Genomic DNA, 24,759 nt, shown 5'->3' with positions numbered 1-24,759 from the left:
CATTCAGGCAGCCATTCAGGGTGTTCTAAGTGCTGTCCCCCAAGGCCAGGTAGAGCAAACAGAGGATTGGACCCCCCCGTACACCCACTCTGCCTGCTGCTTAGAAAATGGAAGGTGAGAGTCCCTCACACTGGGATGCCAGGTTGTCTCCAGGCACCCTCACCCTTCTCTGAGCCCCACTTCTCAATTCAACCAAGCCATTGTTCCCTGCCACAAAGGTTAGGAGGCATCCACCTTGGAAGGTAATGAGCTCCCCATCCCAGGAGGCATACAAGCAGCCATCATAAGCACTGGTTGTTAGGCTAGGCAGGGACACTGGGCCCCTCTGGACACCCCATCACCAGTTGCTCCCACAGATTCCTGAGAGCTGCCGGCCCAACATGGAAGAGGGAATCAGCTTGTTCTCCTCGCTACTCAACAACAAGCACTTCCTCATCGTCTTTGTCCATGCGCTGGAGCAGCAGAAGGACTTTGCGGTGCGCGACAGGTCAGGCTGTGATGGACTGGGGTGGGGTAGGGAAGAGGAGCCTGTCCAAGGCCACACAGCATCAGGTCCTAGGTCCTGGGGCTCTGGGGCTCCTGACACCCCCATATTCCAGCCCTTCCTGGGCCTGGATGCCCGAGACCTTGGCTCACGGGGCACGGTGGTTGCTGCGGACATAGAAGAAGGTGGCTGTTTCTCCGGGAGGATTCCAGCCCTACTCACCCCTCGCAGGACCCACCCACACAGGCACTCCTAGGACTGCTGGGCCCAGGGATGAGGCAGCACTGAGACCCTGGGACCCACAGCTCCTAGGGCCTCAAGGCGCAGCTGACACCTGCCTCCTGCTCGCAGATGCAGCCTGGCCTCGCTGCTGACCATCGCGCTGCACGGCAAGCTGGAGTACTACACCAGCATCATGAAGGAGCTGCTGGTGGACCTCATTGACGCCTCGGCCGCCAAGAACCCCAAGCTCATGCTGCGGCGCACAGAGTCTGTGGTGGAGAAGATGCTCACCAACTGGATGTCCATCTGCATGTACAGCTGTCTGCGGGTGAGGCCGCCCGGGGACAGACAGAGCCCAGGCGGGGGATGTGGCAGGGACGCAGCAGCAGTGACCCCACGGCCTCCCAGGCCTTCCCTGGCACCCTCAGGCCAGCTCTGCCAGGAGGGAGTGTTGTATGAGACAGGCCAGGCTGTAGGGCCTGTTATGCAGAGCGGGGAGCCATGGCCCCGGGGAGGCCTGGCTGGCTTGCTGCAAGGGCTCAACAGATGCCTGGGGCATAACAGAGGTTGTGTCAGGGGCCTTGTCCCATCCGTGGTTTTCTGTCATCCACCTTTCCCTGCTCTGGATTCAGGAGATGAAATCAGCCCCTGGCTGGCCCTTGAGGCTCTCGCAACCCTAGGGGCAAGATATGGAAACAAAATACAGAGTGGCCAGTGCCTTGCAGCAGAGCTCAGCTCATGAGGCCTCCGTCTGTCTGGAGGCTTCAGGGTGGCTTCCTGGAGCAGGCGACCCTGTGCTGAGACCTCAGAGAGTGGGCCGGGCGAGGAGCGGTGGGGAGGGTGCTCCAGGCATCAGGTACAGCAGGAGGGCAGAGGCCAGGAGGAGGGGATGTTCATGGAAGGAATGGAAGGAAGTCCAGAGAATCTTCCAGATGAGATCGGAGGCTGGGAAGAGGGTGGGCCTGGTAGGCAGGGCCTCCTGCATTCTGCCAGAAGGACCCCCATAAGCTCTCTTCTGCAGAGCAAGGGTTGCTCAGCCTCTGGTCTTGTCCCACCGTCCAGCTGCCCTACAGTGCTGGAGGCTAGAGGGCTGCCTGGAGGATTGTGGGAGAAAGGCAAAGGCCTGCCTGGAGCCCAGAACCAGGGCCTCAGATGTTCTTTGTTGTTGTTGTTGTTGTTGTTGTTGTTGTTTAATTTTTGAAGAGATGGGGGTCTTGCTTTGTTGCACAGGCTGGTCCCAAACTCCTGGCCTCAAGCAATCCTTCCGCTTTGGCCTCCCAAAGTGCCAGGATTACAGGGGTGAGACACTGCACCCAGCCAGGATGTCCTGGGCTTGAGTCTGATCTTTGGCACATCCCAGCTGTGTGACTCTGGGCTACTCATTGCCCTCTCTGGGCCTTGGTTTCCTTCTATCAAATGGGGCCTCTGCCCCTGAGCCAGGGGCTTGAGGGCCATGTAGCTTGAGGGAGCCCCACGGCTCCTCCTGGGGGAAGGGGATAGTGGGGTGGAGCAAAGGCAGGGCCTGCGAGGGGCTATTGGGGTGCTTCCACCTTCCGCGGGCTGCCTCACTGTGGGCCATCAGGAACCACAAGGGCCACTGTGGACCCTGGACCTCACTCCCCTGGCTTCTTTCTGTGACCTCAGCCAGGCCTTCCCCTGTGAGCCTGTTTCCTCCTCTAGAAAGCAGGGAATCAGTGCCTCCCACGCCCCAGACCTGGAGAATTGTCCAGGACTTGGGCTGGCAGGCTGCCTTCGTAATCTTTGCCAAATCTGCCTAATGTACTTAATTTTTCTTTAAATCAATTTTGGTGGATAGTTAAGTAAAACTATCCTAGTAGAACACCTGGGTCCCTTGTTGGGCAATGGCCTTGAGAATCACCTCATGGCTGTGGGTCCAGCAGAGCCACTGCCTGGAGGGCCACCCTTGGAGATGGGCAAGAGCGGGGACTTTGAGCCCCATTCCGCCTGAGACTCCACGGTCATCAGCCTGTGAGTGGGGTCGAGGCCACATCGGTGTTCCGGGTCCACCTAAACTCACCCTTGGGGCCGCCCACTTAGGAGAAAGTCACAGGCTTGGGAGTCAGCCGAGCCAGGTCCGATTCCTGCCCTGCCGCTTCCCAGCTGGGTGACCCTGGGCAGGTAACTTGCCCTCTCTGAGCCTCGGCACTGTTGGCTGCACAGTAAAGATGATACTGCGTATCCGGAAGGGTCGCTGGGATGAGGCAATGAATGCCCCCACCCACAGCTGGTGCTGTTTAATGAACACAAGCTTAGGGTCCGTGGAGACACCCTGGAGAGGAGAGTGTTCACCAGGATCCAAAAGGAGACTGAGGGGTTGGGGGACGGGGGCGTGAAGGTGTTTGGCCCAAGGCGTGGGGGCTGGAATACAGAGGGGACCTTGGCCCTGATACCCCTGTGCACCTCAGGAGACGGTGGGGGAGCCATTCTTCCTGCTGCTGTGCGCCATCAAGCAGCAAATCAACAAGGGCTCCATCGACGCTATCACGGGCAAGGCCCGCTACACACTCAATGAGGAGTGGCTGCTTCGGGAGAACATCGAGGCCAAGCCCCGGGTGAGTTGGCAGGGTGGGGAGGGTCCCGGGGCTGGTGCGTCTCGGCCTACAGCATTGACCCAGCCTTCCTGGGCAGGGCATCGCTGCCTGGGCACCAGCATAGTGATGGCAGCAACTCACTGACCTTTCTCTCCCACTCTCCTCTTGCAGAACCTGAACGTGTCCTTCCAGGGCTGTGGCATGGACTCGCTGAGCGTGCGGGCCATGGACACTGACACGCTGACACAGGTCAAGGAGAAGATCCTGGAGGCCTTCTGCAAGAATGTGCCCTACTCCCAGTGGCCGCGTGCAGAGGACGTCGACCTCGGTGGGTGGGAATGGGGGCAGAGACCCCGTGTCAGGTGCTTCAGCCGGGGCTAGCCCCTGCCTTGACAGGAAACACTCCTTTCACCTGGCATGGGTGCATGAATATGGGGACACTGAGAGGATCCAATGAGGCCCCCTCGGCAGAAACAAAGGGAGACAAGTCCTGCAGTGTGAGTGAGCTACAGACAACAGCAAAAAGCCTTCAGGAAAGGCTTCCTAATTCCTAAAGGAGGGATGCTGGAGTGGGGTTTGTTTGTTTGTTTTTGAGACAGGATCTCATTCTGTCACCCAGGTTGGAGTGCAGCGGTGCAATCTCAGCTCACTGCAGCCTCGACCTCCTGGGTTCAAGTGATCCTCTCATTTCAGCCTCCTGAGTAGCTGGGACTACAGGTGTGCACCACCACATCCAGCTAATTTTACTTTTTGTAAAGATAGTGTCATGCTATGCTGCCCAGGCTGGTCTTGAACTCCTGGGCTCAAGCGATCCTCCTGCCTCAGCCTCCCAAAGTGCTGGGATTACAGGTGTGAACCACTACGTGGGGCCTGGAGTGGGTTTTATAGGATTCTTGGTTAGGCCAAGGGTTTCATCAGCAATTGTAACCTTAACAATCCTGCAGACAAGGCCATTTCCAGAGCTCCTCCTCTGTGCCCTCCACCCTGGCACCTTCACTGTGTACCCTCACACTCTCTCCCCCAGCTCTTTCCTGCCCTCTCCGTTTTATGGATGGGAAAATGGGGGCTCAGAAAGAGGTATAGCTTGCCTCATTTTCCATGGAGAAAGCGAGAGGCCTCTCCCTGTGTGGCTGGGCCAGTAACCACCCCTCAGGCCCAGCTCCCTGCCCAGACCCTGATGGCCTGCTCCTTGTCCCCCAGAGTGGTTCGCCTCCAGCACACAGAGCTACATCCTTCGGGACCTGGACGACACCTCCGTGGTGGAAGATGGTCGCAAGAAGCTTAACACGTTGGCCCATTACAAGGTGCAGCCTTGCCCCCCTGCCCTGCTTCCCCACCCTCATGCCCCCACCCCAACCTCCAGCCTCTGACCTTGGCCTCTCCCCTCCCATCAGATCCCCGAAGGTGCCTCACTGGCCATGAGTCTCATAGACAAGAAGGACAACACACTGGGCCGAGGTAGTGTGGGTGCACGCGGGAAGGAAGCCTAGACTGCATGTGAACAGGGGCTTCCATCCCATGCCCCTGTGGGGAAACTGAGGGTCGGAGAGTCAGGGCTGGCCTGGGCTGAGGCCTCCTTGGTGGAGGCTGGGCGGGGCCGGCCTCCTCTGACCCAGCACTGCTGGGGCAGGGCCCACACCAGGCCTCCTCAAGCTGATTTCCTGCGGCAGCTGGAAAGAGGCCCCGGGAGGGCGGGCTGCAGTTCCGGGAGGTCTGGGCAGTGGCCAGGCCAGAAGGGGGGCCAGCATGCCCGTCTCAGCCTTGGGCCATGTCGCTGGCTCAAGTGCCCCCTCCACAGACTCAGACGCCCCAGGCACAGCCGCCTGGCTGCCAGGCCTGCCAGCCCGGGCTCCTCTGGGTCTCGGGGTCCCCTCCTGAGGTTGAGAGCAGAGTCTCGGTCTCTCCCAGCAGCCTGGGAGTCTGGGCTGGCAGGAGCTCTGGGCTCAGGGGTGGGGTGGGTGAAGGAAGCCACCTCTGCCTGCCTGGGGCCCCTCCTCCCCCGTGGCTGCATCTTTCTGTTTCTCTCCACCGCTGTCCCTCCCTCCAAGTCCCTCCATCCCTATGGTCACTGTGTGTGTGTCTTTCTCTCTCTGCCTCACTCTGTCTCACTCTCTGTGTGTCTCTGGATCTCACTTATCTCTCTCTCTGTCTCTCCCAGACTCAGTCTCCCCATGAGTCTCTGCATCTCTGTCTCATTCTCTCTGCCTGTCTCTTTGGATCTCTGTCTCTGTTTGTTTCTCTCCCCATCTTTCTGTCTCTGCTTCTGTTTCTCTCCCCATCTTTCTGTCTTGTTTCTGTTTCTCTCTCCCCATCTTTCTGTCTTGTTTCTGTTTCTGCCCCCTTTTTCTGTCTTTGTTTCTGTTTCTCTCTCCATCTTTCTGTCTTCATTGCTGTTTCTCTCCCCTCCTCTCCCATGTTTATTTATTGTGTTTTTCCTCTCGCAGTGAAAGACTTGGACACAGAGAAGTATTTCCATTTGGTGAGTGCCCAACCTCGGCCCCAGGGGATCCAGCCCCTCAGTGGGTGTGGCCTTGGCTTTCTGTGGCCCTGGGCCTCTGGGAAAAGTGCTCCTGGCCCTGAGAAAGACTGGGGGTGGGGGAGTAGGGATGGGGCCCAGAATCAGGAGGGAACCACAACCCTTGTGTGCTAAGAAGCATGGCAGAGCCAGACCTCCCACAGGCGGCCGAGGATGGGGCCTGGTGCGGACACTGACCACTGCCCGGCCTCCCAGGTGCTGCCCACGGACGAGCTGGCAGAGCCCAAGAAGTCTCACCGGCAGAGCCATCGCAAGAAGGTGCTCCCAGAAATCTACCTGACCCGCCTGCTCTCCACCAAGGTGGGTCCGGCTTCAGTCTCCCCTCCGTGCAGTGGGTACAAGGCTCCAGCCCCAGCCCCAGCCCCAGAGGGTCATTGCTCAGGGCCAGCTGTGCACACACGGCTGGAAGAGGGGTGTGAATTCTTCCTGTTTCCCCTGTGGGGCTGGAGGGGCAAGAGGCTGAAGGCTTAGGGTCCCACTTGAGGCATTTCTCACAGCCAGGAAAAATGCCTGACAGACACTTCTATGTTAGCCCACGTAACAGGGTACAGCAGAGGCCCAGAGGGGTCAGTGATGTCCCCAAGGCCACATGGCGCAGTGGCAGCGCTGGCACCCCACAGCCCATACTCTGGTGCCTCCAGTTCTCGACTACACGTGCCAGTGCCTTGATTAGTCCTTTCAGCGGCTCTGTGAGGCAAGTTTCGGATGCTAACTGAGGCCGGAGAGGCTCGGTGACCAGCCTGATGCCGCGTGGCTCCCTCATTCAGCAGCCTGGGCATTTCAAGCTCTGCAGAGCCACCAAGGGTGCCCACTAGCCCTCTGCACGTGGCCCGGGGCTGACGGCGGCCACCCCACTCCCCCGCAGGGCACGCTGCAGAAGTTTCTGGATGACCTGTTCAAGGCCATTCTGAGTATCCGTGAAGATAAGCCTCCGCTTGCTGTCAAGTACTTTTTCGACTTCCTGGAGGAACAGGCTGAGAAGAGGGGAATCTCGGACCCCGACACCCTACACATCTGGAAGACCAACAGGTGGCGGGTCGGGGGCGGTGTGGACTTCACTGTGCCATTGGGGCCCCCGTGGAAGGGGGTTCAGAATCTAGTGCCCTCCTCTGCCATTTCCTAGCTGTGTGTTCTTGGATGAGTGACTTAGCCTCTCTATACTTCAGTTTCCCCTCCACTGTAAAATGCGACCCTTGTTAATGGTAGGAATTAACTAGAAGAGTGCCCAGAGCATGGTCTAGGTGTTGCCCTTACTATCATTCTCCCACACCCCTCTCAGGCGGGTGCCTTCACAGATGAGCACACTGAGTCTCAGAGAAGCAGTACCTGCTCAAGACCACACAGCCTGGGACAGTAGAGCCAGGCTCGGCCCTACATTATCTGAGTCCCTTACCTAGTTGGTAGCCCTCCTTCAAGGCACCTCTTAGCTTGTCAGGGTCACACACCCCCACAAGAAGTTGCTGGAAACCCAGCCTGACCCTCAGGAGGAATACCACCAGCCCAGGCGCCTCTGTGCAGGCCAGCAGCTTCCCAGAGCTCTGGGGGTGCACATGCCCAGGCTGCTGAGTCACCAGGTGGCCTGAGGTGGGGTTGGGGGTGTTGCTTACCCGCTCTGGCCTCTCGAGGACAAGGCCAGAGCTCCAGGCCCTGCCCCCGACAGCCCTGCCACAGCTGCTCTGCTAATGCTGGACTTCCTGCTGCCTGCAAGGGTTCAGGGAGGAGCCAGGGGTGCCCGGGGGCTGGCACCTGGTTCTAATGAGAACCAGGACCTGGCTGGAGGATCAGCAGGGGGTTGGGGGTGTAGCTAAGCCCTGCAGCTCCTGCCTTGCTCCAGCAGGAAACCCGGCTGTCAGCCCCACTGCCACCCCAAAGGTTCCCAAAGGTTACATCTTGTGACAAGGCCCCAACCTCAGGCCCTTGAGGGACAAAGCCAGCTCTCTTCTCCATGACTGTCCCTTGACTGCTTCCTACCCCACCCTACCCTCACTGCCTTTGTCACCCTACCCCACAGCCTTCCTCTCCGGTTCTGGGTGAACATCCTGAAGAACCCCCAGTTCGTCTTTGACATCGACAAGACAGACCACATTGACGCCTGCCTCTCAGTCATCGCACAGGCCTTCATCGATGCCTGCTCCATCTCTGACCTGCAGCTGGGCAAGGTCGGCTGTTCCCAGGACCAGGCCAGGCCCATGCACAGGGCCAGAGTGGGGTGCCGACCGTGGGTGGCCTCCTCCACTCTCTGAGGCTGAGCTCAGAGATCTTCCTGGGAGGGGAACCGAAAGAGCTCAGGTCTAGGGGATATGGGATCAGTGACTCATTCAGCCAGGGAGATACCTAGAATCCATACCTTCCATCAGAAACTCTGTATCGCTGCAGACCAACTGCACCTGCCATGGCTGTGCCTGGCACTGGCTTTGAAAACAGGCCAGAGAACCTGGTGTGGGAAAGCCAGTATGAGCTTGGACAGCCTGCTTAGTCAGGCACAACATCATCTGAAAACCGGGCCAGGCTCTGGGCAGCAGACCCTAAAAGTCAAAAGCCATTCAAGCGAGCATTCATGAAGGAGTGGGCAGAGGGGTGACGGGTGGCTAGGAGCTCTTGAGATTCATGCGGTGGGGTTGGGGGCACACAAGGCTCTGTCTGGCTTTAGAGGTTGAAGATGAAAGAGGATGGCCTTCCAGACCGAGGGAACGGCACAGGCAAAGACAGGGAGGCGGGAAAGCACCCGCTTGCTGTGAGTAGGGATGAGATTGTATCATTAGAGCTGGCACTGCAGGATTGGTCCAGGTCATGCGTGGCCCTGCATTTAGCCCATGCATTTCAGAGACAGACCACGGGAAAGAGAAAATGCCATCGCTCCACTACTTCTCACGTACTGCCTCCGAAGGCAGGATGCCCGTGACTGACAAAGAAACTGGGAGTGTTCTTGGCACTTCTTTCAGGCGTTAGGAGCATGTGGTGGGAAATATTCCACTGAGCCAGCACTCAGGCTTCCAGAAATCCTAGACACCAAGACCTATCACCCTGAGAAGGACACATCCTTGTTACATGGAACGGGCTGCGTGCAGTGAAGAGCTGGCACGCCCGTGCTTTTCCCCCTGAAAGAAGTAGCCCCTCCCTCCCCCCAGGTCATTGTCCTAACAATCCTGGGGAAAGTAGGCGGGGCAGACAGAGCACAGTGAGGAGCCCCTGGTCTGGGGCCGGCTGAGTACAGAGACGTTCAGTGACCTGGCTGAGTACAGAGACGTTCAGTGACCTGGCAAGACTCTTTGGGCCTCAGGGGCCTGCTAAGGTCACTTATGTGGCAGGAGGGATGAGGGCTCATCCAGAAAACGACCATATCCGTCCTTTCTTCAGCAGCCATCTAACACCCTCGCTTTTCTCTGCCCAGGATTCACCAACCAACAAGCTCCTCTACGCCAAGGAGATTCCTGAGTACCGGAAGATCGTGCAGCGCTACTACAAGCAGATCCAGGACATGACGCCGCTCAGCGAGCAGGAGATGAATGCCCATCTGGCTGAGGAGTCGAGGGTGCGGCGGCTTGCGGGGGGGTCCCTGATGAGCTGAGGGATCGGGGGTGGGGGTGCTGGGCCTCAATGCCTCCACTGGAGTAAGGGCAGGGAACGCAGCGGGCATTTCAGAAGTGGCCGTGGCCTCTTGCCAGCCTGCAAATTCGTCACGCATTTTCCCAGAGCTTGAGGCATGGGGGCAGGAGAGCACCCTCTGGATGGAGAGGAGCTTGGAGGTCACGGTCCGGGAAGCTGTCTTCACGGGACTTGAGGGGCCTCATCGCTGAACTGTGCTGTGGGGGCCATGTGGAGTTGGGGGTATTTGTGTAAACAGCTGACTTTGCTGGGGCCCGGCTCAGCTTTGACCACTGGGCTAACGTCCTCCTCCCCGTCCTGCCTCCTTATAGAAATACCAGAATGAGTTCAATACCAATGTGGCCATGGCAGAGATTTATAAGTACGCCAAGAGGTATCGGCCGCAGGTGAGTGCCCCAGGGTGAGGCACCTGCCCTCGGGGCAGGTGAGCTTCCTACTCAAGTACACACATCTCAGGGTGCTTGCCCCTCACGGACGGATGTCCCTTGTGGTAGACATTCAGGGCTGTGTTCTCCCCCACGAACTGAGGCAGGGCCACCCGCCATGGCCCGGCTGACTCCGCTGCTCCCCTCAGATCATGGCCGCGCTGGAGGCCAACCCCACGGCCCGGAGGACACAACTGCAGCACAAGTTTGAGCAAGTGGTGGCTTTGATGGAGGACAACATCTACGAGTGCTACAGTGAGGCCTGAGACACATGGAGAGCTGGGCAGGCTGCTGCGGGGAGAAGCGGACGCCCCTGGGCCTCAACTTGATCTTCTACCCCGTGTCTGTGACTCAGGCTGGGGAATACTGAGCAGAGACAGCTGGGGCGTGGGCAGGAGGAGGGGCTGCTCTGAGCCAGGCAGGGGCGCCCCAGCCCTGACCCCTGGGTACCTCCATCCCCTCCCACCTATCCCCAGATCAGTCTCCGGGACGGGGGCCAAAGAGCTGGTCAGGCTCTCCTGTCTGCCCAGCATGGCCTGCACTGTGCCCACCCACTCGCTTCACAGCCTCCAGCTGGTCCTGCTGCCGAGAGCCCTGCGCATCCAGGCGGCCAAGCACAAAGAAGGGGAGAGGAGGCCACCAGCCCGGAGGCTGCAGCCCAGAAACTCTACCTCATCCACACTGGTGCAGGGAGCCCTCCTTGAACCGACCTTTGATTGGTTTCTGCTTCAACCCCCAAAATGTTATCTCCACTTCCCCCTCACCCAAAGAGGATCCTGGCCACAGACAGTTTCAAGTAGTGTCAGATTTTTGTTGCTTGGGTGGCTGTTGGTAGAGTGGGCAGTGCCCGTGCCATGGGGTGCTCTGTGGGCTCCTCCAGGAGCAGGGAGGGGGGAGGGAAGGGGCGAGGGGCACAGGAGCTGGGAGCCCCGTCTCCAGGGAAAGGAGAGGGGTTAAGACGCACCAAGGCTGTAGCTGGGCTACTTGATCTTGCTGAAAGTGTTTCTAAAGATAGCACCACTTTTTTTTTTTTTTTTTTAAAAAAGCTTTTATATGTTAAAAAAAGTATCATGCACCAACTGTGAATAGCTGCCGCTTGCGCAGAGGACCCGGGGAGGGGTCCCGAGAGGCTCCCCATGCAACACTGGAAATGACTGTTCCAGAGAGCGGGCAGACCTGGCAGAGCGCCCCTGGTGCCTGAGACCACCACCCATTCCACTCCTGCCAGAAGCGACCCTCTGTGGCCGATGGGCCATGCAGGCCCCTTGCAGCCAACTCAGCCAGTGTTGGGACTGGCTCAGAGCCCATGGGAGCTGGAGGGGGGCAGTCGGGACTCTGGAATCTTCTTTATAATAAAAGCCTGACAGACAAACCTACTGTGGGCTCCAGCCTTTGTCCCAAGATAGCTAAGCCGAAGAACGTGCAGTTTCTTTACCAGTTTGTGAGAAAGAGGAGGGAGGGAGCCTGCCATCCCTTCTGTCTCAGCTGCACTCTTGAGGTTTGGGCAGGCACCTGACTGGCTTCTGAGAAGGCAGAGGCCAGATGATGAAACGAGACAGTGCAGGCTGCGTGCTTGCTGTGGGCCTGGCCCGGAGCTGCCATTCCTTAAGCTCTGAGGATACCCCGGGACCTCCAGGAAGATTTCACAGCCACTGTGTGTTGCCTGCAACTGGGTGGGCCCTGCTCCTAACCTCATCTCTAACAAGCCCATGAGGAATGTGCTAGCATCCCTACATGACAGACGCAGCAACTGAGGCTCAGCACTGCTGAAGCATTTCTCAAGGTCACACAACCAGAAAGAGACAGAATGAGGACCAGGTCCCATGTTCCTTCCAGGCCAGAGTCTCCACAGTGGTCCCCCAAGTGGGTGGGGAGGCCAAAGGTGACCACCCTGGAAAGGGAACTGACATTTAACTTGCCCTGAATTTCTCATCAAGCTTAAAAAATACATAGCATTAAGCCCATTTCTCAGACAAGGAAGCAGGCAGTTTAACCTCCAAGCCCAGTTTAACCCTAAACACTGTTCCCCACAGTACAGGCTGTTCCTCACCCCTGCCCACAAGAACAATGAACCTGATGCAGACATTCCTTTCCAGCCCTGCTGGCTCCTCCCTGACCCCAGGGAAAGATCTCAAAAGCCAGCTCCAAAGGTACAGCAACTCCATTTAATTTCTTGCTTTTGTGAAGGAAAAATAGTTACGCATGTATTTATCAAGAGTAAAAACTAGGACAAAAGATTCATAAAATTTAAACAAAATCCCACAGATACCAGTTCTAAAATTAATGAGAACAGAAAAGTGAGGAGAAAAGTAAACAACCTTTTGCTTTAAAAATAGCTTTTTCCTGCAGCGGCTTCTGTGTGGAAAGATAGTCTTTATCTTTCACATTTTCTATTCTGAGCATTGATTCCTTCTTATTAAGCAGCAGATTTTCTAATTTAAGTTATCAGCACATTTGATAGCATTTTGAGGGTGAGAGGGGTGGGTGTGATTCTGGAATGAATACAGGGTTCCTAGAGAAATGTAGGAAGCACAAAAAGCGTGAAGAAAATAAAAGCTGCCCTAACCCTTCGTGGCGAGCGTTTCTGAGAACGCCACCTGCATGGGGTGCTTGGGTGGGGCGGGGCCGAGGAGTGAACTCAGGATCAGGGTGTGCACACCATTTTGCAACCTGATTTTCCCCCATGCGACAATATGTCAGTAACATCTTTCTATGTCATTAAATATTCCACAGCCTGTCTTAATGTCTGATTAACATTCAGTTCCTCCTTGAAGTTTAGAAATGTATTTGCAAATGGAGGAAATCTCGTTTCCAGAGTCGTTTCTCAGCACAGAAGGTAACCACCTTCCATGAACCAGCTATAATCCTTATCTGGGGCTCTGAGGACCTGGCAGCTGTGGGCAGGAGGGAGGCTCTTACCCTTTGAGGGTCATAGGAGGCTGGGGACCCCTGATGTAGCATCCTCAAACTAAACGCCTTTGAAAAGGAAAGAAGCCATTGCAGCTAAGGGAGGTAACTTGCCCAAGGTTTCATGGACGCTAGACACCTCCCGCCCCTGCCCCCAGCTCATGGACATGAGATGCCCACTCATGCCCCCCCACACCGCAGTCTGCCTGGAGGTGCCTCCCACAGCACCGGGTCAAGCCGTGAATGAGCAGTGGCAGGAGCAGACCTCTCCTCAGAAAGCACCAGCCCAACCCCACTCCGCCATCTGCTCTGGGTGCGCTTCTGGGTCCTGCTGGCAGCCACATTACAGACACCCCAGGGAGGCTGTCAGCACATCTAGGCAAAGCCGGGATTCCAAGGGGAGAGGGTGGGGTGACGGAGCAGGGGCAGGAAGGGAGCGGCTGATGCCCCATGCTGAGCAGCCTGCTTCCCTTTGCACCCTGTCTGCCCCCTTCTCAAGTCCTGTGCAGTTTGTTTTTGACTCCCTTTAGTCCACCCCTTCCTTCTCTCTGTCCTCCGTGGCTAGGCTGCCACCTCTCATCAGGACCATATCTCGGCAGCCTCCCGGCACGTGCCGAGTCCTCACCTCAGGAAATGGTCACCCAGCAGTCACCTAGCTGTCTAGAACCCAAACTGCAGACTCATCAGTGACCTTTCCTACATCCAATCCATCAGCAGAGCCCGTTCACACCATCTTCAACAGCGATCCAGAATCTGCCACTTCTAACCCTCCTCTGTGAGCATGTCCTGGATGGCCACTCCCTCATCTGGGTTGTAGCAGGGGCCTCCTCGCAGGCCTGTCTGCCTGCTCACATCCCTGCAGAGACTGTTGCTTGCCGTCCTCTAATGGTTCCCTATAACAATTAAAGCCCACGGTGCTTGCCCTTGGCTTACAAGATCCTACGTGATCCAGGCGTCATCTACCCTGCAGCCCTTGTTCCGGTGAAAGGAGGGGGATCTGTTTAGAAAGATCTATTGCTGCAGGACACACCACCCCAGTACCTAGTGGCTTAAAATAACAGCAGTCACTTATTTTGCCCACAAATCTGCAATCGGGGCAGGGCTTGGCAGGAAAGGCTTGTCCCTGTTCCACCAGGTTTCTGCTGGGGCAGCTCAGTTAGGGCTGGAAGACGCAGTTCCAACATGCTGCATTCAGATGGTGGCACGTGGTACCAGCTGGTCAGAGAGTCCAGTGAGGGCTGAAAATTGGAGTCCTCAGTTCCTCTCCACAAGCTGCTTGGGCTTTCCCATAGAATGGTGGCCAAGTTCGAAGAGTGAGTATCACAAAACAAAAACTGTCCCCAAACACAAGAAGTAGAAACTGCCTTAAGGTGGGACCCAGAAATTGTCACAGCATTATTCTCACTGAATTCTACTGATCAAGCATAGAGCCTGGAGTCAAGGGGCAGGGACACAGAGCCTGTCTCTCCGTGCGAGGAGTGCCACAGATGTTTTTAAAGCACCTTGGACCTTGTCGGAGAGACCCCTGTTCTTCTCTTTATTGGGCTCTAGCCACAGACTCTCCTGCAGCTCCCAGCCTGAGGAGCATGTTCGCACCCCAGGGCCTTTGCATTCACTCTTCCTTCTGCTGAAATGGTACCCCCTCCAGACACAGGTCCTTGCTCAGACAGCCCCTCCAATGCTGTCTAAACTAGCAGCCAGCCCTACCCACCCTGCTGGATGCCCAGCCCTACCTCTTTAGAGCACAGGCGCTGGCTGGGGAGTAGGACACCTGTTGGCTGTCGCAGCACCTGGCCCAGGAGCACTCGGGAACCAGTGGCTGAAAGGTCTCCCTCTCTTCTCAGCTACTCTAATCCTTCCTTTCTACCGCCAGAGGGTTCTTTCTAAACAGATCCCCTCCTTTCCTCCCACCCCTCAGATGGCACCCTCTGCCTCATCTGCCTGACAACAGCTACCCATCCTTTAGGATCAAAAGCCACCTCCTCCTGGCAGCCTGATCTCAGGGCTGGGTTACTCTCTCTCCACCAGCCCCTTTGCATCCTGATATCTGATATCTGTGCCGCAGCCCCATACAGCACACAGTCTGTATTCCTGAGGCAGGACCTCCTATCAGAGCCCCAGCATTGACCAGGTAAACAGCAGGTGCTCAGCAGATGTTCATGAAGGACCAAATGGCCAAATCCTTGAACCTCAGCCTCTACCCACACCAGTTGTGAGGAAAAAGAAACAAAAGTCTTTATTGATAAATAGCTTACAATGAAATAAATAGAGCAGTGGTTTGTTGAAGAATAAAAACTAGGGCAGAGGCTCGGTTTCTCTCCACCCCTGCCTTTAGCCCTAAGCTTCAGCCCTCTGGCTGGACACTTTGGATGATGAGGCCTTGATGGGCAGCCCAGGCTTTCTCGGGCCCTTGGGGGCCTCTGTCTTCCTGGACAAGTGTACAGGTACCACCTTGGACCCACTGCCCTTAGCAGGAGCAGCAGCCTTGGTGTTTGGCCCCTGCCCAGCTTTAGGGGCCTTGGCCTTGGCCACCACCTTCTTTTTGGTCGGGGAAGCAGCACCATTCTTGACCTATACGAAAGCAAACCAGGAGCAGAGACAGCTGGGAAGGGCTGAAATCCCAGCTCGGTGGCTCTGGGCACACAACATTGCCCTTCTAAGCCTTAGTCTCTTATCTGTAAGACGGGGATGGCAACACCCCAGGGTGCCGGGGGAGCAGAGATAAGAAGATGGTAGACTGTGCTTTGTAGGAAAAGAAATTGAACCCCATCCCTGGCTGACCCTTCCAGAGGCTGAGTGTGGGATGCCCAAGCTCTGGCCTGTTCAGGGCAGGTAGCCAGGCTGGGAAAGTCATGCAGGCGCCTACCTTGCTGGCCGTGGGTTTTGAACTCTTACTCCCAGTGGTGGTTTTCCTGCAGGCCTCAGCATCTCCTGGAATGTGATGGAGGAGGTTTTGTAGGGGAAGAAGGTGGCACTGCTGGTGGGGCAGGAAGTTTCAGGGACTCTGGAACCCCCATCCCTCCTGGGTCCTAGGTCTTCACTCAGCTATGTGACATGGGGCAAATCATTTAGCCACTCTGAGCCTCAGTGACTAGTTTGAAGACTGGGAATAACAGCATGTCCCTCACAGAGTGGCTGGAAGGTTAACCGAAGCACTTGCTCTATGCAAAGCACTAGTGCTCCAAGCCCACCGAAGCCAAAGTCTAACGGGCCTGTCAGCTCGAGCCTTTAATTTGTCTTCCGCCTGGCAGCCAGAATACTTTTTCTTTCTTTTAAGACAGGGTCTCACTCTGTCACTGTGCTGGAGTGTGGTGGTGCGATCTCAGCTTACTGCAGCCTTGACCTCCCAGGCTCAAGCGATCCTCCTGCCTCAGCCTCCCAAGTCGCTAGGGCAACAGGTGTGCAACAACACGCTGGCTAATATTTTTATTTTTTGCAGAGATGGGATCCCACTATCTTGCCCAGATTGGCTCTAATTCCTGGGGTCAGCACTCACCTGTGTGACAGAGCAAGAGCCTGTCTCTAAAAGAGAGAGAGGAAAAGAGAGTAACTCTAGCCCTAGCTGCTTCCTGTCACAATCCTTCCACAGCTCCACATCATCCTCCAGATAAAACGCTGATTCCAGCTGCCCTTCACACCTTCTCCTTGCCAACACTGCAGGTAGACTGAAATATATACAGTTCCTCAAAAACTGCACCTTCTTGTGTTTTGTTTTGAGAGCGAGTCTCACTCTGTCACCCACACTGGAGTGCAGTGGTGCGATCTCAGCTCACTGTAACATCCACCTCCTGGGTTTAAGTGATTTTCCTGTCTCAGCCACCCAAGTAGCTGGGATTATAGGTGTACACCACCATGCCCAGCTAATTTCTGTATTTTTAGCAGAGACGGGGGTTCACCATGTTGACCAGATTGGTCTCAAACTCCTGATCTCAAGTGATCTGCCCGCCTCGGCCTCCCAAAGTGTTGGGCTTAAAGGCATAAGCCACTATGCCTGGCCTAAAAATTCCACCTTCTTTATGCCTCCAGGCCTTTGCAAAGGCCCTTCCCCTGCTTGAGACACCTTCCTCCAGGAAGCCTTCCCTGACCCCTGCCTCAAGAATGAGTCATGCTCCTGGTTTCTGCTTCCCCCTTCATAACCCTTGAAATGTCTGCCTCCTTCCCCCAACTAGCTACCATGAGTTCTGTCTCTCCAGGTCAAGCCCAGCACTCAGGGCACATGCACTAGATAAGGAAACCCCTCTCCAGAGCTGGCTCCCCGAACCTACTCCAGTGGCTGTCAAGACCCCTATTCCCACACCACCCCCTAAAAGTCACACAGCTACCTTGGCTGCTCCTGCTGCCTTTGGCCTTTGCCTTCCTGCTGAGCCCGCCGGCGCTGGAAGGTTCCCGTATGGCCTTGTCTGGCTTGGGGGGCACCTTCCTAGCCTCTCCCAACTGTGCCCTGGTGTCCTTGGCCGCGCCGCCTTGCTTGCGAGCCTTCTCTGTGGCTGCACCTGGCTTGGGAGGAGCCTTCTGCACCTTTGCTGGCCTCTTGGCTGCCTTTTTCACCTTGTCGACGTTGGGAGGGTCCTCCTTGGCCTCGCTTGGTTTCTTGGGGCCCTTCCCCTTGGCCTCGCCCACTCTCCTGGGGGCCGTCGGGGGGGCCATCTTCCTGGGCTGGATTTTCCTCTTGTGCTTGGGAACTAACTGGAGGAGGGCACAGGGTGGGCTGAAAGCAGAGCCTCAGGTGCCTCACGTCCCCCACCCTCCGTAAGACTCCGAATGGGAGGCCTCATTCCAAACAGGGGGGCTGCGCAGGCAGTGAGGTGCGGGGAGAAGACACGAAGCCACTGTCCTTGGAGGCACTGTCTACTATGATTCTAGGATCTCATGATCTCTCAACCACCCACCCTGCCCCTGCCGCTTTCCCACAGACTGTGCCTCTGGACTCCCCCTCCCTCCCCACCCTGAAGCTCTGCCATGCCCCATGCCCCCGCCACCTTGCCCCTTGACACTCAGCAGAACATGGACTGAGGTCAGATGGCTCTGGGCTCACAGCTTCATCTGCCCTCCTCCAGCCGTGTACCACAGCCACGTCTTCTCTTCTTTACAGTGGGACCATCACCAAGGGTGTGAGTGGCAGGGGTAGGGGAGGGCTCCTGGCAAGCTGTTTCTTTCCTGTCCCCCAACCCTCAGGGCTCCCCATCACCAAGACTAGAAACCACCTTCACCCCTCAATTGCCAGCACACCGCATCAGACACCCGACACCCCTCTGGCTCTTCTCCCTGCCCAGCCGCCTGGTCCTGCTGTGACGCGAGTCCAGGCTCTGACCACGCCCAGGAGTTCTACTAGGGTGAGACTTTCTGTGATCTGTCACCAGGTAACCACAGGGACCGGCTTGGGGGAGGCTGAGAATGTTCCCCAGTGTTCCATGGCAACTGTCACGGCAGCTGCTACGTGCAGGAAGTTGGGCAAGATGCAGGGGGCCCAGCAATGACAAGTCAGGCCCTGGGTCTGGTCCCTGAGGTATTCCTGGTGGCTGATGACAGTCCTGATGCTGGGGTGCAATTTTGTCCCAGACCTGCCTCAGCTCTGAGTGACCTGGCATGCGTCCCCTCTTGGAGCCTCTTTATGAAGATGAAACTCTCCCCTTTGAAACGCAGGACATGGCTGCTCAGGGAGGTGCCAGCAGGGGGAAAACCCTTTGCTGTGGTGCGGAATTCCAGGAAGGGACTACGTGCCCAGGACCCAGAAGTTAGCACAGCTGGCACAGTCCCTGGGATCCCAAACATGCAACAGTTCACCTGTCCTGGACACCAACAGGGGGACTCTTGCAGTGGGAGCTCAGAGGGGGCACACTACCTGCCTTCCTGGAGGAGAGGGCATCTCGGCTGCGACTACAGGAGGAACAAGTACAGGGGACCGGAGGGGAAAGGCCGGGAGAGGCCGCAGTGCTAACAGAGGCCAGGACCATTGCTCCAACCCTGGGCTATGTCCTCCCTGAGGGGCGCTTACTTTGAAGCTGCCAGTGGCCCCCCTGGCTTTGGAGTTGAGGGGCCTGGTGAGAAGGCCACGGCGCATGCCAGTGGCCAGCGCCTGCTTCAGCAGGTACTTGAAGCGCAGGACATCCACTGTTGGGTACTTGTGCAGGATGTAGAGCTTGATAGCCGCCACCGATGTGCCCCGGCGCTGCTCCCCCGCCTGCAGCGCCTCCAGCACCATGCGCAGCACTGGGGGGTGGCGGCGTCCCACTGGGAAGCTGCTGTGGCTCGGGCCTGAGGAGAGATGGCAGGCCATCACCCAGGGCCCAGTCACAACTCATTGGCAGGCGTCAGCTGGCCCGTGGGGGGTGGGTGAGGGCCCAGCAAGGGTCAGATGCTCCCCTCTCCCCAAGACACTGACCGCTGGCATGGAAGCTCCCAGACAGTCTCCCCTCAAGGCTTATTGAGTCTCTCTCTCTTTTTTTCTTTGAGACACAGTCTCGCTCTGTCCCCCGGCTGGAGTGCAATGGCGTGATCTCAGCTCATTGCAACCTACACGTCCTGGGTCCAAGCAATTCTCCTGCCTCAGCCTCCCAAGTAGCGGGATTACAGGTGCATGCCACCATACCTGGCTGATTTTTGTATTTTTAGTAAAGACGAGGTTTCACCGTATTGTCCAGGCTGGTCTTGAACTCCTGACCTCATTATCCACCCGCCTTGGCCTCCCAAAGTGTTGGGATTACAGGCGTGAGCCACTGTGCCCAGCCAAGTCTCTCTTTTAAAGAACTGAGTATTCCTTTAGAAAAACAAATCTAAATTGGGTGAATTTTCTAGATGTAACTATGGGTTTACAGGACCTCCAGGGGCTATGTGCACATTCTCAGAGGCACCCAGACTGAGAGACTCTCCAGGGCGCACAGCCCGGTTTCTTCCACAAATAAGAGGGAAAGAACAAGTGGGAGAGGCACCCTATAGACTAAAAGATCCTTAGGAAACCTCTCAACCAAATGCTCATTCCCAGAGCAGGATTTGAACAATCCAACTGGAAAAAGAAAGGCAACAGATAAATGTGAGCACTGGAAGGAAATATTGGATATTAGGGATAATATTGTTTGAGGTATGCTAATGGTATTACAATTGCTTTTTAAAAGGTTCTTATCTGTTAAAGGTAAATATTATAAAAGATATTTACAGATGAAATGATAAATAAATCCAGCATTTGCTTTGAAATAACCCAGCAGATGAAACAAGAGCGTCCGAAAGCTGATGACTGTTGGAGCTGGGAGATGGGCACAGCGGAAGGGAGTTACAGACCATTTGGTATAGTCTACTTTTGTATCCATTTGAAAGTTTTTTGTTTTGTTTTGTTTTACTGAGACAGGGTCTCAATCTGCCACGCAGGCTGGAGTGCAGTGCCACAATCATGGCTCGCTGCAGCATTGACCTCCCCAGCCCAAGTAATCCTCTCGCCTCAGCCTCCGAAGCAGCTGGGACCACAGGCACACCCCACCACGCCCGGCTAATTTTTGTATTATTATTATTTGACACAGGGGTCTGACTGCATTGCTCAGGTTAGTCTCAAACTCCTGAGTTCAAGCTCTCTTCCCACCTCAGTCTCCCAAAGTGCTGGGGTTACAAGCGTGAGCCACCATTCTTGGCCCTGAAAGTTTTCATAATAAAAAGTTACCAAAAAATTCCCCTCTTAGGCATATACCTGAGGGAAATGAAAACACACGTCCACACAAAAACGTATACATGAATGTTCATAGCAGCGTTCTTCGTGTCAGCCCAAAGATGGAAACAGCCCAAACATCCATGATGGATGATCAACAGATGGATGAACAAAATGTGGTCTCTACGCATCCCGTGGAATATCATCCATTCATACAAAGGAGTGAAGCCCTGGCTACGATATGGAGGAGCCCTAAAAACATGCTAAGTGAAAAAAAGCCAGTCAGAAAAAGCCACACACTGTCTGATTCCATTTATATGAAATGTCCAGAATAAGCAAGTCCATAGATGCAGAAGGCAGATTGGTGGTTGCCAGGCTGACGAGTGGGGGTGGAGAGGGACTGCTAATGGGTACTGGTTTTCTTGAAGTGATTAAAATATTCTAAAATTGATTATAGAGATGGATACACAACTCTGAGTATACCAAAAGCCATTGTACACTTTAAAGGGTGAATTGTATTGTATGGGAATTATTTCTCAATAAGGCGTTATAAAAAAGTTGCAAATGAAGTAGGATCAAGGGTGGGGGGAAGCATAAGAAGTTGTCAGTCACCATGAAATGCATAAAAGGGATTAAAATGTGAAACCGGATTTAAATGTGGTGACTGGAAATGTTGACTTCTGATCAATCTGCAGAATGTAAAGACTTAAATTCTGGGCAATATCGTGAGACCTCGACTCTACAAAAGTCTTTAAAAATGAGCAGAGTGTGGTGGTGTGTGCCTGTAGGCCTAGCTACTCAGGAGGCTGAAGTGGGAAGATTGCTTGAGCCTGGCAAGTGGAGACTGCAGTGAGCTGAGATCACACCACTGCACTCCAGCCTGCGTGACAAAGAAAGATCCTGTCTCAAAAAAAAAAAAAAAAAAAAAAAAAAAGACTTAAAAAATCTATTGGCTACATTAAAAATGTTTTTCAATAGAAAAAAACAAACAAAAAAACCACCTGAAACTCTAGATCTAGAGCAAAATTATAAAGAGACCTAATCCGATTCAACCCCTGCTGGTTCCTGGCCATGACGAGCCCAGTGTGGGAATATTCATCTGGGGGCCAAAACCGTTGAGTTGGTGTAGTCCTGGGTCACTCCCAGGTTCTCAGGAGTTTCATTCTGCCCTCTAGGCCTCAGTCTTCCCATCTGTACAGTGGGGATGGGGGCCTCTGAGGAGGTCTGAGCCCTGCCAGCTGCAGTGCTACAGGGCTTCCCAAGGGTCTTCACTTGGCCTGACCTCAGAAGCAGCTCCAACCCCTCCTCTGCTTCCCCCAGACCATGTCTGTCCCAGAGAGCCACCCCCAAGAGTCCTCCCTCAGGCCTGTCCCCTCTCACCCCAGCCCCTCATTCGGCAGCTGTTCCATGCCTGCCGTGTACCAGGATGTCCAGAACAGAGCTCAGCCCCCCAAACCTGCCCTTCATCTCCCTTCCAGGAATGCCCCACACCCCCACTGCCCATACCTACCCAACATCCAAGCAAGAACTGGGGGCATTCTGGGCCCTCTCCTCCCCACCACACCCACTTGAGGCCTTTCCATAGGTTTTTCTCTCCATATTCTGGCCTCTCCTCTCCAACTACGCAGCCCCAGCCTCCTCCCCACTGCCTCTTCCCCACCCCATGCGTTCTCCTCGCTGCATCTCACACCCCTCACCTCCCTGCCTGAAACCGTCCATGGTTCCTGTTCAATATAAGAGCTGACCTAACCGAAGACCGCCTTGGAGGTCCTGTGTGATGGGCCCCTCCTCCCACTGCTCCCCCAGCACTGCCCCAGCACTGCCCCAGCACTTCCCTCCTTCCCAGAAGGAAGATGCAGCTTCCGAGACAAGCTGCTGGCGCGCTGGCCTCTGGGCCTTAGCCCATGCCATTTCCTTTGCCTGGGATGCCTTTCTTCTCCTGGCCATGCAGGCTGCTCTCACCCATCCTTCAAGGCTCAAAATCCACCTTGGTTTGGATACCTCTGACTTCTGACTTCCCAGTTAACTCTGCCCTTGTTCTTTGTGGCACCGGGACCCCCTCCCTATCTTCCTCGGTGTCTTGGCAAATAGAACACTTCCCCTGGCTGAGGCACACCCATCCTTCAGGGTCATCTCTTCTGGGAAGCCTTCCCTGATGTCCCAGAGTGGGTTAGGGGACTCCTCTGGGCTCCCCCAGCTCTGGATGACCGCCACTGAAGCACACACCACATTAGCAAACAGCACCTAGCCATGGACTGGGCTTCCCCATCAGACCGGGAGGTCCTCGAGGGAGTGAAGTGGGCCTGGTTTGCCTCGGTGGACCCTCATGTCCAGATAAGCCCTGAGGTGTTTCTTGGTTGAAAATTGGAAGGCCTAACTCTGCATAAAATGTTCCTGCCCCAGTCTCTCCAACTAGCTGCCCACAGCTGCAGTCCGGCTATGGGCTACAGTCTCCAGCACGAAATGGGCTCCAGCTGGGAGGCCCTGTGGCTCTTCCCTGAGCTTGGCCGGCCCCAGCCCCCAGCCCCTACCTGGCCTTGCTACCTGTAGGTCAGCTCTTCAGCCAAAAGGCAGTTGAGCTCAGCAGCTGGGTGCTGGGTGGGTGCTGGGGCCAGGCTGGGAAAGAATGAGGAGTGGGGGTGGAGCATCAAGGGTAACCCAGGGAGTGGGCTCGCCGGGATGAGGCAGGGGTTGCCTCCTTTTGCTCACCCGGCTTTTCAGATTCAGTAGACTTGGATGATCCTGCTGTGGAAGTTGAGGAGGGTGAGATGTTCCTGGTGACACTCCCAGGAGCCATGAGACCGACAGGTGCAGCTGGCAGACCCCTCACCCAGGTGTGAGGCTGCCGGGCCTGCCCGCTAGGCTTATATACCAGCAGCCCACCCCCCACCACTCCAATCAGCCGTGATTGGGCTGGGAGCACTCCAAGCTGCTGACTGGGGCTGTAGGTGTGGGATGGGGCACAGCAGCCTGCCTTCTGTAGGGAGCCCCAGCTGGACTACCCACTCCTGTGTAAGGTTGGGGGCGTCGCTTGACTTCTCTGGGTCTCAGTCCCCATGGTGCAATGATGGGAGCTGAGATGCTTGATCGCTTCTGTGCCCTCTGCCCACGAGGGGCTGGAGATGCTGATGAGGAATTGGGGTCACCTGTGTTGTCAGGAAGGCCGCTGAGGCGGCCCTCTAATCTTACCAGGTGGGCAATGGGCTGCCCCATGCCACTGCTGGCCTCAGTTTCTCAAAAAGTAGCAGTTGGAGGCAGCCCAACTGCTACTTTTGCCCAGAGCACATCCCCCTAGATCAGAGTAGCCCCTTCTGAGGCCAGCCAGGCTCTCTGGGCCTGTGCCCTCCTTTGGTTTTGTTTTTAAAGAAATAATATGGGAGGATGCTTAGCAAAAATCTTCATAGATAAGGACAACATCCACTGGGACAATGGACAAAGAATGTAAACAGGCAATTCACCAGCCTAAAGGCTGAGGAACAGGAACAGGAAAATGGACACTCAACCTCCTTGGCATTTGAGAAAATTCAAATTGAAACAATGGTGAAATACTACTTTTTCCCATCAAATTGACCAAAAAAAAAAAAAAAAAAAAAAAAAAAAAAATCCAAGCGAATACCCAAGGCCTGGCTAAATCACACCCTTTCTGTAGAATATTCTCTAGCCATCTAAAGTGACAAGGTAGGCTGGTGCAGGGACTCACGCCTGTAATCCTAGCACTTTGGGAGGCTGAGGTGGGCAGATCACCTGAGGTCAGGAGTTTGAGACCAGCCTGGCCAACATGGTGAAACTTCATCTCTACTAAAAATACAAAATTAGCTGGGCGTGGTGGTGTGCACCTGTAGTCCCAGCTACTTGGGAGGCTGAGGCAGGAGAATCACTTGAACCTGGGAGCTGGAGACTTCAATGAGCCAGGATTGAGCCATTGCACTCCAACCTAGGCAACAAGAGCAAAACTGTGTCTCAAAAATAAATACATAAAAATAAAATGACAAGGTGGATTAAAACAAGGATGAGGGGCCAGGTGTGGTGGCTCATACCTGTAATCCCAGCACTTCGGGAGGCTGAGGCAGGAGGATTGCTTGAGCACAGGAGTTCAAGACCAGCCTAGGCAAAAAAGTGAAATCCTGTCTCTACCAAAAAATACAAAAATTAGCTGGGCATGGTGGTGTGCACCTGTAGTCCCAGCTACCTGGGAGGCTGAGGCAGGAGCACTGCTTGAGCCTGGGAGGTCAAGGCTGCAGGGACTGTGATCACACCCCTGCACTCCAGCCTGGGCTACAGGGTAACACCCTGTCAAAAAAAAAAAAAAAAAAAAAAAAAAAAGGGAAAAGAAAAGAAAACAAACAAGGATGAGGCTGTATTTCACACTCAGCAAAATGACAAAGATGTAAGTG

At 55.4% G+C, this 24,759-nt stretch overlaps 2 protein-coding genes and 1 long non-coding RNA gene across 4 annotated transcripts in view; 2 read left to right on the top strand and 1 right to left on the bottom strand.

Moving 5' to 3' along the window:
• The window catches only part of PLXND1 (plexin D1), a 52,502-nt gene extending 41,301 nt beyond the window's left edge, over positions 1 to 11,201 (top strand). The window contains exons 24-36 of the mRNA XM_007985375.3: positions 357 to 487; positions 836 to 1,034; positions 3,133 to 3,279; positions 3,430 to 3,586; positions 4,459 to 4,562; positions 4,653 to 4,716; positions 5,703 to 5,737; positions 5,990 to 6,094; positions 6,660 to 6,823; positions 7,806 to 7,953; positions 9,186 to 9,326; positions 9,712 to 9,786; positions 9,975 to 11,201. Of these exons, the coding sequence (XP_007983566.1) occupies positions 357 to 487; positions 836 to 1,034; positions 3,133 to 3,279; positions 3,430 to 3,586; positions 4,459 to 4,562; positions 4,653 to 4,716; positions 5,703 to 5,737; positions 5,990 to 6,094; positions 6,660 to 6,823; positions 7,806 to 7,953; positions 9,186 to 9,326; positions 9,712 to 9,786; positions 9,975 to 10,091 (1,587 nt within the window). The 3' untranslated portion in view covers positions 10,092 to 11,201. The remainder of the gene's footprint in view (positions 1 to 356; positions 488 to 835; positions 1,035 to 3,132; positions 3,280 to 3,429; positions 3,587 to 4,458; positions 4,563 to 4,652; positions 4,717 to 5,702; positions 5,738 to 5,989; positions 6,095 to 6,659; positions 6,824 to 7,805; positions 7,954 to 9,185; positions 9,327 to 9,711; positions 9,787 to 9,974) is intronic.
• A 3,741-nt stretch (positions 11,202 to 14,942) lies between these two features.
• On the bottom strand, positions 14,943 to 23,222 carry H1-8 (H1.8 linker histone). Of its 2 annotated transcripts, XM_007985377.3 has the most exons (6): positions 23,052 to 23,222; positions 22,422 to 22,428; positions 18,728 to 18,987; positions 17,055 to 17,418; positions 15,599 to 15,663; positions 14,943 to 15,303 (listed from the first exon to the last, which is right to left on the bottom strand). In XM_007985377.3, the coding sequence occupies exons 1-6, from the start codon at positions 23,160 to 23,162 to the stop codon at positions 15,070 to 15,072; spliced, it is 1,041 nt and encodes a 346-aa protein (XP_007983568.3). In that variant the 5' UTR covers positions 23,163 to 23,222; the 3' UTR covers positions 14,943 to 15,069. The 2 variants fall into 2 exon arrangements, with proteins under 2 accessions (XP_007983568.3, XP_072865918.1); XM_073009817.1 differs by lacking the exons at positions 18,728 to 18,987; positions 22,422 to 22,428; positions 23,052 to 23,222 and adding an exon at positions 17,954 to 18,317.
• Positions 19,009 to 21,015, top strand: LOC140709829 (uncharacterized). Its single transcript, XR_012090566.1, has 2 exons — positions 19,009 to 20,264; positions 20,400 to 21,015. It is a non-coding gene; the product is annotated as an uncharacterized lncRNA (long non-coding RNA).
• Positions 23,223 to 24,759: the final 1,537 nt, after the last annotated feature.

This window comes from Chlorocebus sabaeus, chromosome 22 (genome assembly GCF_047675955.1).
Source record: "Chlorocebus sabaeus isolate Y175 chromosome 22, mChlSab1.0.hap1, whole genome shotgun sequence".
In the NCBI taxonomy this organism is placed as follows: domain Eukaryota; kingdom Metazoa; phylum Chordata; class Mammalia; order Primates; family Cercopithecidae; genus Chlorocebus; species Chlorocebus sabaeus.
Note: the sequence above shows the minus strand (reverse complement) of the source record. Positions and strands in the feature narration are given on the sequence as shown.